Source organism: Pan paniscus, chromosome 12 (genome assembly GCF_029289425.2).
Source record: "Pan paniscus chromosome 12, NHGRI_mPanPan1-v2.0_pri, whole genome shotgun sequence".
Classification (NCBI taxonomy): domain Eukaryota; kingdom Metazoa; phylum Chordata; class Mammalia; order Primates; family Hominidae; genus Pan; species Pan paniscus.
In genome coordinates this window covers 77216100-77228617 of record NC_073261.2, presented here as the reverse complement: position 1 = coordinate 77228617, position 12518 = coordinate 77216100, and the positions used below count along the sequence as shown (strand labels likewise).

At 38.7% G+C, this 12518-nt stretch overlaps 1 protein-coding gene across 2 annotated transcripts in view; it reads right to left on the bottom strand.

The window, feature by feature from the left end:
• Window positions 1-11715, bottom strand: part of FSHR (follicle stimulating hormone receptor) — a 199246-nt gene extending 187531 nt beyond the window's left edge. For both annotated transcript variants that reach the window (XM_003822692.4, XM_055107993.1), the window contains exon 1: window positions 11433-11715. In XM_003822692.4, the coding sequence (XP_003822740.1) occupies window positions 11433-11584 (152 nt within the window). In that variant the 5' untranslated portion in view covers window positions 11585-11715. The remainder of the gene's footprint in view (window positions 1-11432) is intronic.
• Between the last annotated feature and the right edge of the window lie 803 nt (window positions 11716-12518).

Genomic DNA, 12518 nt, shown 5'->3' with positions numbered 1-12518 from the left:
GAGTGACAGTTTGGTGACATGTGCGTTTATACAGATGATGAAGGCTGGGAGAAGAGATTCTGTGGGGCTTAAAGGAAGGCAATTAAGTGTTACTATTTTCTATTTGTTGGTTTTGAGATGCTTGTAAAAGTCAAGTGGAGAAGTCAAGGTTTCAGTTGAATATTATATGTCTTGGGATCCATAAGGCAGTCAGAAATGGCACACATATTCTGAATGTAGGTGATATTTAAAGCTGTCTGGATGAGCTCACCATACAGAGAGAACAGATGCACAACAGAAGAAGGTTCAGGAGGAAGCCTGGGAACTCCAACATCTAGAGGCTGAGAAGCAATAGAGAACTCAGCAGAGGAGATCAAAGTTTTGCCTGAGCTATAGGAGGAAAACTAGTGTGGTATCACGGACACTGAAAGTCAAAAAAGGAACATGTGTCAAGTACTCGAATGGTCACTGCATGGAATGTTCCTGAGAGGCGTGTAATGTGAACAGAGAAGTGACCACAGAATCTGCCATATGAATTCAGTACATTCCTCTTATATTCAGAGTTGTAAAATGTAATATAACCACTGTACAAAACATATGGAAGATAAAGAGAAATTTTTTGGTACCTGTGACGAGAAGAATTTTCAGCTCAGTGGAACTATGGAGACAGAGCCAGATTGAGTGGGTGAATAATGAATGGGAATTCCTGGGTAGAAATGGCATATTAAATAAACAACTATTTGTTTCCTCCTGAAACTCCACTGAGAAGACAATAAGGGAATTTGTTTTTTAAATGAATAAAGCAACAAGGACAGAAGAACAAGAGCAAGAAAATTTTAGGATTGCAAAGATGGAGAAATGTGGTTCTGGAACTAGTACTGACAGCATCCCAGAAAGCTGAATTAAAATCTGCATTTCACAATATATTCCTCTACTTTGCAAGCACATTAAAGTTTGAGAAGTGTTACTTGGTTGACTCTAGAAAATGGAAGCCAAAGTGATTTATACTGCACCATCCCTAAAACACTCAGGGACTGGAGGCACTGGTATCTCTAGGAGTGGGGCAGGGGTGGAAATCGGGTAAAATGGATAGAATAAAGAGGATTGGTGGAAAGTATATTTAAAAGGCAGCCAGACTTTCCCCTCAGAACAGTCAGGGGAGTGCCCCTACCCACCCAAGCAAAACCCCAAAGAATTATTCTTCAGAGAGCATAAAATAGGGAGTTTTTGGACTTGAGGATGCCAGGTGCCACTTATGACTGTTGGATGCTGAGACCCTAGTTCTTTTCCCAACCACCAGAATGCTGGTAGTCAGGACTTCATCCTCCAGTAGGAATTTGGAAGAATCTTCTCCAGGAAATTCAACCAGCCCAAGTCAAGACATAAAGATTCTGATGCAGCAATTCCCCAACAAACAGCCTAGCTGTTTCTTTGGCTGAGGTTCTTAAATCTTCTGCTGCTGCTATTGTTGCTCTTCTTCCTCCAGAATCTTACCCCAAACATCTGCTTCCAGAGCCACTTTGTAATTTTCCTATCTGACTAGCATAACTATTTGCACTTCTTTCCCCTTATTTCTAGTATTTGTTTGGGGGAATGAGATGCCATTCAAAGACTATGTGTTCTTATTAAAGGAGTTCAGCAGATTTTCACAATCAGGGGCATGATAAGCAATTTTGCTACTGTTTGCAGGATTCCAGATGACCTCTTTGCTGTTCATCATAATTGTCATATTTTCTTTCATTGCTTTTCCAGTTTGTTTTCTAACTTAAAATAATGTTTCTTGTTGCATTTTCTAATGTCCTCTCCAATGTATTTACTTAGAGAAATGCTGCACTGCTTGCCCACAAAACAAACAGCAATTCAATGAAGGTTTCTTCCTTTCCTGCCCTGATGAGAAATTAGCTTTGATGGGTACATGGTAGTGGCAAGGGTTTGTTGTTGACTGTGGGTACCTGCTCAGGCTGTGATCTGATGGTAGACAGTGATCGTTCTTTTGCATTTAATTTGTTTTTCTACCCTAAAGCTAATATAACCATGCCAAATAGTTTGAAATTTAGAGGACAAGGAAATTACTTATAAGTTCAAGAGCATTCTGTAATTCCTTATTACTGTCCCCCTCATGCCAAAGCAAAATGTCTTAAGGTTGTCATTTTTGGAGGGCTATGGCCTTTGTTAAGATTAGCTCTGGTCTTTTACTAGATTCAGCATCATCCCAGCTGCTTTGGGGGAAGCTGGCATACACAGCCCATTGACGGGTAAACTTTTACCCAACAGGCATAAAATAAAACTATTTTATCAATAGAAGTAGTTTTGGAAAAACGGTGAAGTCGGCAAAGAAAACAATGCAGCCTACGTTTCCCTTTGGTGCTCTTTTCTACCTTCTGTGTTAACCTCCTTTATCCAAACTGAAAAGATTGAGTCTCTTGTATTTTGACAATTTGTAAACTTTTAGTCAAACTTAAATATTTGGACACCTTTCCATTGAACCCTATCATTAATTTGCTGATTGTTCATTATATTTTAGTTCAGATCTGTGCCCTTCTTGTAAAATAAAACAAGGATTTGCTAGCTTTAAAGCAATGGAGTATTTTGGAAGTGGCCCTATATAGCCCCTGAAATCATCCCATGGTGGTCAAGAAGGCAAATCTAGATGGGACAGGCTAATGGCTGTCTTCTCATCATCTCTGTTCTGGCATCAGGCAGGCAGGTATCCATTCCTTCTAGCTCTCACAATCTATGATTTCAGATTGCACAAAGCAACATGCAATTAGTTGTCAAATTAGTGATTTTGACAATGACTATTCTGAGTTCTGAGAGAGATACTGATAGTTGCAAGTAAGAGCAAGGAAAAACATTGTCACTGCTTGTTTGAGTTCTTTTTTGGCAACTTCATGAGGACAGGGATCTTGCCTTTCCTATTGATTGTTTTCTCTCCAGTGCCTAATATAGAACCTTGAACATATATAATTAATAAATATTTGCTGTTCAAAGAAAACTTCATGAAAAATGAGCATCTTTTCTTTGGTATCAAAGGTGAGTAATATTGGAGTAGGAGAATATATTCAGGCTGGAGAAAATAGTAGTACTTGAGCAGGGGAATATAAAACATATTTGGAAGCTGGGGAGTAGGAAATAGCACATAGAGCATAGGGTTGAGAGGATGTAAGAGAAGAGATGAGATAGAAGAGTTAATTTGAGGCCAAAATACAGAGGATCTTAATGCCAAACTTGTGACTTTGGATTTTTGTTCTGAATTTGGGCATTGGTACCCACAGAGGAATTAAACCAGGACAAGATCTCAGAGCAGGGATCTGGGAGGGAAGAAGATGGAAAGCTCAAAGACCAATTCAGAGGCTACTATTGTGAGAAGACGAGGAACCACAAGAGGCAATGCCATCTTCTAGGGATGTAATCCTATCTTACGAACCAACATTTTGTAAGCTTTCTTAAAGGGACAGAATATTTGAAACCGAAGCCACTTCAGAAAGTCTAGTGCTCAAGGATGTGGCCCTTTCATATAAGGGGCCTTTCTTTCTCAAGTCCTTATTCCAAGAGAATTCAGGAGGGATGCAGTGCTCAGAGACCTTTCTGCCCCTGTTTAGTTATGAAATCATTGCTGGAGATAGGATCCCTCATAAATTCTTTGTTTAAAACCCCTCAACAAGTTGAAAATATCAAGAGAAAGAGATGTTTGTGTGGGGTTTTTCCATGCTGCATCTCAAAATAACAGAACTATTCAGCCCAAGGGAAACATGCTCGCTCTCTAAATCCCACAAGTGAGATCAGAGGAGCGCAAGGATTACATAGCTGCTGGAATCTGACGCCTAGAGAAAGCCTATTGGTTTGGGGAAGTTTGGTGCCTGAAGATGCTTGTAAAATCAAAGCATTTGAGAATTGAAAACATCTCAGCGTCATTTTACATCAAACTTTCATCAATCTACTGATGAGTTTTCTCTCAATATCCTCAATTTGTTGATCTTTCTGTTGCATCGAAACAGTAAAACTTTTGAGGTCCCTATTACTTAGAAGTTTTCATCAAGCTTGCCATTAGAAAGATACAAAAATGGGCTCAGCTGTGCATTCTTCATGGTTTCTGACACAGGACTCTGTGATAACTTTATGTTGACTCTTGCTGAAAAAGGTCTGAGAGATGAGATGCAAAAAAGGGCTCATGTCACTCTGAAGACTAAAAGTATAATTGAATTCAAGTGCATAGCACGTGTTTGGCTGCTTTATTCAAATATTATTTTACATATCCTTTGAAGATTTTCAGATCAGCCAGCCTATTTCATACGAAAGAACAAGGTAATGGCATGTTCAGGTCAGAGATACAAAACATGCTCTGAGATACTCCAGGGAGAGGTCAGATTAAGAACAAACATCCATATCTCATTATAATCAGATCCTAGGCAATTAAAAATAATTACTCTCTTTCCTAGCTGACCTTGTGGGCTATATAAGCTAAAATCTAGTCTAAACAAAGCTAAATTGGAGAGTCTAAATCTAAGCGCCTAAAGAAAAAGTATAGTCCAATCAACCACAGTGGCTAGATAACCCAATTAGTGGCTTTGGAGAAAGATAATCAAAAGTTAAATGAATTTCCCATTTGCTGCCACAATGTCCTATTTCTGAAGCATAAGCTTCTTAGAGTAGAGGACTTGGGTGAGGAAGGATAGCATGCACCTTTAGGTAAACAAGGGGGTTTTATCATCACCAAGCAAGTGCAGTTCTCTGCTATCAAACCCCTACTCTTCAATTGCTAATAATGACCCTGTAAATTATAGCTCTTAGCCAATTCTCAGGATAGAGTTCATCTTCTACTTTAAAGGATTCTTTCCCTGCAATGTAATTTCCACTTTTTCTCTTTCAAGGTACTGCATTCTATAGCTGTTCCTTTAGTCATTTTTTTTATTCTTCTGCAGGGAATATAAACCTCCCTTCCCCCAGCCCAATTAAATTCCAAATGTTGGACATAGACATATCATTTCTCACAAAAGTAGGTGCAGGATTTTATGTCAAGAGAAAGGATTATGTATATATTAGTGTGAATGCTGTGCTGTTTGTTTCTGTCAAAGAAGTATCTAAACAAGGCTATAGGAGACTCCAAACATGGGCACTCAGGGCAATTTGCACAGTGGGGTGTTCAGGTTTGATAATCAGAGAGAACTACAACAATCAAAGTACATCTGAGGAATATAGAAAACTTAAAATTCAGGGTCTAGAATCTGACCTTAACTGGCAAAAATTATATTTTTTGAACACTTCTGTCTGGTTTAAAGTGATTTTGTTTGGGCAAAATCACTTTCCTCTTTTCAATATTTTTGTTAGGTATAGAGAGGCAAGTATTATCACGTAAGTCAAGAGAATTGAATGATGTGCCTAGAGTATAGAATATTCAACTTTTAACTCAGTAGACCTTGTTTCTAGTCAACGTCTCTTTCTTTCTGTATAAATTAATGGATTCTGGAATGACACACAGGAATTTTCTTAAAACAAACACATAAAAAAACAAGGAAAATAAGAAAGCTATCCGATCCTATACTAGTTCACTGCAGGAGAAAGTAATAATCATCTTTTATAAGAATTCTTTATTCAATACTGAGGAGCAGAGCAAATAAACAGATGTAATTCCTCCTGATTTATCGAATCATTTGTACTACCTGTAATTAAGCGTCCAGAATACACATCGTATTGAACCAGACACACTAAGGTGTACAAAGGAAATTTTCACTACAGTTGAGGAAATAAGACACACATGAAAAATTAAACGCAAGGCAAGATTAAGTGTGAAATGAACTGCACCAGTGTTTGAATGAAAGCAAGTTTAAATAAAGACGGAGTGGTAAGGGAAGACTTCATGAAAGAGGCAACCTTTGAGCAAGATTATAATAAGGCTGAATTTCAAGAAACAAAGAATAAACTGAGAATAGTACAAACAAGAGGCATAACATAAAGACACAAAGAGGTAGAAATGCACAAACTATGCTTGAGCCCTGTGGAGGAGGCTCCTGTTGGAGAATAAAGAGAGGTAAAGTCAGAAAGATGAGCTATTGAATGTTTTTGAACTGGGAAATCACAACATGGTGGCAGTGGTGTTTTATGGAGAAAATAGAATGACAGTGTGCAGGCTAGTTTGGAGAAAAGAGGGATTGATAAGAAAGACATAAATTAGGAAGTAATTATATAATCCAGGATTTAGATTGCCAGGGCCCAAGCAAAGATAATGGTAATTTTTTAAAAAAAGAATATTATTATTAGTAGCAGAAATATGAAAGGAACTTGTAAACTGATTAGATGGGTAACCAGAAAAGTTTGAAACCTATATGATGAGGAGAAGTAAACTGTCAACATTCAACAAATGAGGAAGTTAAGAATGGTTTTTATAGTTTTGTAATCCATTGTTTTATTTTCTCTTTCTTCACCTCAGAACAGGTAATACCTGGTTACCTCATGGTTACCTATAGTCTATACTTCAGAACCATCTCCTTCATGAGAACACAGCACACTTTAAAATACCTACTTGTCAGGCACAAAGCAATAAAAACGCATCCAAGAGTCCTTTTCTAGATGTGATATTGAACACTGAATCTGAGAGTCAAGAGGCCTGGGTTGTGGTTCAGACTTTAGAAGGAATTTATCCTGATGGCTGGGGTTGGATAGACCAGCCTTTCCCAAAGTGACCTCTGTGGAATGTTAATCCTCAGAATACTCTTAGAAAAGTGGCTCAGTTTGCAAACATCAAAAACTCTGTTTCACTCTTAAGACATCACAGAACGCCTTGGTATAACAAAGGCTACCCTTTTTGTACACGATTGATACATCCCTCTGAACTAAGGACCTATTAAACAAAGACTAACCTAGACACACTTTAAAATTCCTAATAATAATCTGTGGTTATGGAATATGGAGATCTAAACCAGGATGAAAAAATAAGGAATGTAAGGCAAAGAAAGAAAATAAAAAGAGGAAAAGATAATTTGATAATTAGAAGTAAATGCTAGTGAAATGAGATTGCAATGAGATATGGGAACTTGCTATAAGGACAAGGTTTAACACAGGCAGCCTATAATATAATCCCAGGACAGGTTTCCTTAAGACAAGAATGACCATCAATAGACCCTTTTCTTCTTTAGTATTATAATCATCTGACCCTGCTGAAGAAAAACATCATTGCGTCCATACTGTTGCCTAGACTTCAAATTTCAGATGTAGAATGGGTGTTTGCATTCTCCTTAGGAATTCTAACTGCAGGAAGAATAAAGTAAGATCAAAGGCACTTTTCTAGATCCACTGACTGCCTCTAGGTGAAGCTGAGTTTCTAAGATAAGTCAGAAACCAAAATTCCTTTGACTATAGTAAGAATGAACCTGCTCCCTGAGTTCTTGACAAATATGGACAGCGTTAAGGGACACATTTTCTTACCCAGAAAGTAAGTCCATGGAGATTAAGTGCTAGATACCCTGGGAGGAGATTATTCTTAAACAAACGGGAGGTTGTAAACTACCTCAGAGTTATAAAGATCTTTATATCAATTTTCCAAAATCAGTCTCATATCTCTTGACTGACTTGGTCCTCACGAAAGCCCTCTGTGGTAGATAATTTTTGCCTAATATTTTACAGTTGAGAGCAACATTATTATCATCAACAACAATAACAACATGAGAGATATTGTGCAAAGTGTTTCACCCACATTGTCTCATGTAATCCTCATAGCATCTCTGCCGGTTACGCACACATGGTGATTTCCATTATACAGCCAAAGGTCCAGATAACAGAGCTAAAATTTAATGGAACATCCTGGGTTTAAACTCAGGTATCTCAGATTCTAAACACTATACTCCACCATCTCTGACTCATCAGAACCAGCTAAAGGCTGCCCGTGAGTGACCCTGCTCCCCTAGTTTAGTACTTTCTCCATGGTGCCATGGTGCCTCAGGCTGCCTAAACCCCACTCAAACTAGTAATACTTAACCCACTCTCTCAGCTATTGTCTAAATCAGAAGTGGGCAATACATAGTCCATGGGCGAAATTTGGCTTGCCCCATATTTTTCTATGGCCAGTAAGCTAAAAATCTTTCTCACCTCTTTACATGGTTGAAAAAAATCAAAATAATGCTTTTTTTTGTGACATGACAATTATATGAAATTCAAATTTCTGTGTTCATAAATAAAGTTTTCTTGGAACATGTCCATGTTCATTAATTTACATGTTGTTTATGGCTGCTTTTCTGCTACTGTGATAGAGGTGAGTAGTTGTAAGAGGTGGTATAGCCCATAAAGCTGACTTCTGGTTTAAAATGTAAAGGATTACTCTTTTTTTTTTTTTTCAGAATAAGAAAGGTATAGAGTCAAATGATGTTCATTTCACATGGCATGCAGAGGAGATATAAAAGATTCAAATTCGGATCCCAGCTCTGCCATCCAGGAGCTGCAGGGATAATTGCCAGAGCTACTCAACTTTTTTGTGCTTTGGTTTGTCTTATTTGAAAAACAGAGCAATAATTCCAAACTTGCAGTTTTTGGTGAAGTTTTAATGAAGTAGTATGTACAAAACATACTGCATAAAGCAAATAGTAGGAGCTCCTTAGTAAATGAAATCTACTTGCCTGTTGATGGTGCTTCTGTTCTTTTAGCATTAATATCAGCATGTGCAGATCATAGGAAATTAGCAATCTTTCGTGATACCTGGCAGATGTATCAAATGAAATGAAACTGCTGCAAGGTGAATGGAATGATAGGATAAAAATGTACATAGTAAAATGTAGGAATTGTTTTCCACCCAGTGAGCCTGAGTAACAATGAAGCTTTGACATGTTGATGGATTAAGCAATTGCAGTCAATGAAGTCCAATAATCCATCCACCTACACCTCATGTAATCATTAAAGTTAATACGCAAACTTGGAAGATTGTAAGGTGAATTAGAGATACTTAGTTGAACATTCCATTTCATCCCTCTTCTGCCATTTACTTAGATAACCTTGATTCAGTCTTTTTAAGGAAGCAAAAATAAAGGTAATTGCTCTCTCATTCTAACAGTATGTCTGAGTTGTAATTCACTTGACATTTTATCTGCTCTTCAGTGATTAACACACTGACCTGAAATAATTTTCCTTTTTTAAAATCTAATAGACAAAGCAACATTTCTCTTCTCACCTCAGTACACCTTTCCAAGAAGATTGCAAAGCCAAACTCTAAGATGGTCCAACTCAAGCCCTACCAATGAGTGTGCAGAAGACAGAATCTTCTTAAGACTGGGTATTTGAGAGAGCTTCTAAAGCTCTTAACTATACTCATTCCTTAGGTGGAGGAAAATCCTAACACCTGGCAGGAACTTTCTTTCCTTTTCTTAGTTTTATGCAACTTTGTCCTCTAATACGTACACTGAAGTAAGGAATTGACCTAGAGCTAGCCTTTGTCAAGAATGTGAAATTTGTTTCTGGTGCTCTGTTCATCACACTCTCTCACACAGTCTCTTTCCATACTATCTCAACATCTCATTCTCTCTTTCCTTAGTTGCAAAATGCTCTTGGCCAGAGGTGTGTTTTAGTCATTTATACCTTAGCATTACTTTTTTTCAAAAATTCATATCCTCTCATAGTAATTCATACAAATATACTCCCTGAAGCTTTAGGGTGTGGGGGTGGATTTTCTTTTCTTTCTTCTTTCTTTTCTTTCTCCTTTCTTTTCTTTCTCTTTTTCCCTTTTTCCCTCCATCTTTTCTCTTTTTTGGCCTATGTTTTCTCTGCAGAATGAAAAAAGAAAATCTCTCTTCTGATAATGAGATTTCAGAAAGCAGACAGGCTAGTGTGGAATCACCCTAAAATTAAAACTTGTTTGGGTCTGTTTGTTTTATCAACTGGATGACACTGCTTGAGCCACATGGAAACATTGGAAAAAGTGGAGTAGGTCCAGGAGAGGTGGAAATTAGGGTGTAGGGGTCATCTATATCTTTTAGTGTTCACAACAATTCAACCAAGCAGGTTGTACTAAAATGGCTTCAGAAATGAGGAACTTGAGGCTCAGAAGGGGTTAAGTAATCATTGAAAGTCACTTAGGAGCAAATGACTTATAGGAGCTCAGGTACATTGGCCTTCTCCTGTGCTTATATTTACCTAATAAATCAGACTGTCTTTGTGCATGGGCACATTCTTCAGCATAATCAGGAGTAGCTGTCTAATCTGAGACAGTGTAGCCAAAACACAGAGCTGGCCAGTTATTTTCCCTGCCTCTGCAGCTGCCTCTGGATAAGGACTGAAGACTTGAGATGTTAAGGGGAAATGTGGCAAACAGAATCAATCAGGTCTGCAAGTCTGCAACTCATTGTCCCTGAGTGAAAATCTGAAATGCAACACCAACATGTTTCAGTGTCAATATGGCAATTGGTGAACTAAAGAGATGACCACCTTCTTCAATTAAACGCAAATCATCCACAGCTTTAAGTGACAAAGGTTGAAACAGGCTTCTGTTTAAAATCCTTGCAATAAAAACACAGAGAGTATCTAAAATCCCTGAGTCCCAACTTGCCAGTTCTCAGGGGAAGCAGTAACTGAACAATTACTTCAGGCTTCCCTCACTGTTGCTCTAATGGAGTCAGTCACAGTGGGTTGGGAAAACAAAAAAAAAAACAAAACACAACAGTAGACTGTGAGTCAAAAGGCCTGATTTCTACTTTTGGCTCCATCTCAACTCACCACGAGAGTTTGGAAAATCCTCTTTACTCTTCAGACACCAGATTCCTAATTTGCAAAAGAAAGAGAGAGTAGGATGGTGTCTAAATTCTTGGCCAACTCTAGGAGTCTACATCCTGTTAAAATAGTTAAGTAAATTTCTAACTTATTAATCACATTTTTTTCCAGTTGTGTAAAAGATTTTCCTGTATTTCTCCCTCTCTCTGTGTCTTTCTTATCTTTCTTTCTTTCTTCACACCCTTTCTCTTCTCTACCACCTCCTTTTTACCCCTAAAAGCAGAATCTCAGTTCAGGAATTATTTGCTGCTGCCTTCAAAACGACAAAGACTATGGCCTTTTAGATTCAGTGTCCTCGGGAGACATACCTTGTGTATTCTGCTTAGATCAAAGCTGCCTTTCTGCCTCCAATTCTGGGTCTCCTAAGTTTCTACTTTGCCTTCATTTTCCTTTTCTAGTTCCACTAAAGAGAGTATGAAACCCAAGAGCAAATGCATTGAAAAGACAAAACTTTTCCCTTTGCCTTTGGATTCGGGTTCTCTGGCACTGCCGTTCTCTGACAAATGCTGATACAAACTCTCATCTAAGATTCTTGGAAAGCCACAGGCAGGAGGGTTGGGCTGGGGACTTAGTTGTTTTATTCAGGACTTCGGTCAAGGGGCAGAAATATTTCAGTCTAACAGATATCAGCCTAATGTAAAAATAATAATAGTACGCAATGCACAAATGCCAGCCATGCAGTTGTTCCCGCTCCCTCTGATACTCACAGTTCAACAGCATTCCTCGGGAGGTCAGAAGGAATCTCTGTCACCTTGCTCTCTTGGCAGAGAAAAACCCTGTTAGAGCAGTGACAGATCCGATGATGACATCCTGAGCCCAAGCTCAGGAATGCCAGCAAAGAGACCAGGAGCAGGGCCATAATTATGCATCCATCCACCTGATTTCTTCCTGCATTTGCAGAGAAAAACCTCCACAGATCTCAGAAGCTCCACACAGTGCCGTTATGAGAAGAGATCTGACTTGAGAACCGGTAGGGTCACGTGACCCACCAAGGGATGCTTTTTTTGTTGTTGTTACTTCCAGGCAAGATAAGCTACTCTGTTTTCCTTCAAGATTGGGTTTCTTACACCCTGACCTAAGGCACACAGCAAATAGAACCATTAGGCATGTCTGGAAAAGTTTGTATTATTTCATTGCAAAAGTCTCCTTGCTGTTCACCATTCTCTTCTCAACAGAGTGACATGATTGACTTTCTCCAAAAAAGACACAACCCACAATATGACACATCACTAAGAGGGGTACTAATAAGTGAAGGGCTGGGACCTTCAGTCTTCAGCATCAATTTCTTCAACCAGCCCGCCTGAGAGAAAACCAGCCCTTCTGGGTTGCATTCAATGATCCTCTTTTTTTGCTGTAATTATGCCAAAAATGGCACTATTCAGAAACAGGCAGGTGGGTTAGCAAACCTTAGGCAGATTTCCGTAGGTGGGAGGTACTTCTGATAGGGTTATCTGTAGCGATAATTGACTGAACTGAGTGATCTAAGAAATGTGCTATGTTTCCAGTGGGGATTTAGTAAATGCCAGCACATCCACCCCCTCGTGCATATCCTGCCTGCCTTCTCGCATTTCCAGGCTCTGAAGATTGCCCTTGCCTTTTGGCAGTTGGCATAAATGAATTTATTTAATCTATGCTTTTAACTTACTTTTAAATGTTCCCTGAGGTGACAGCCCAGCACTTTTGTTGGCATTCCCCTCCTCGATGGTGAGGGATCTGAGGAACGTTTGGCAACACTTTTAGAAAAGTGGCTTTCTACTTTCAATTCTAGAATCTATGAAGATTAAAAGGCAGAA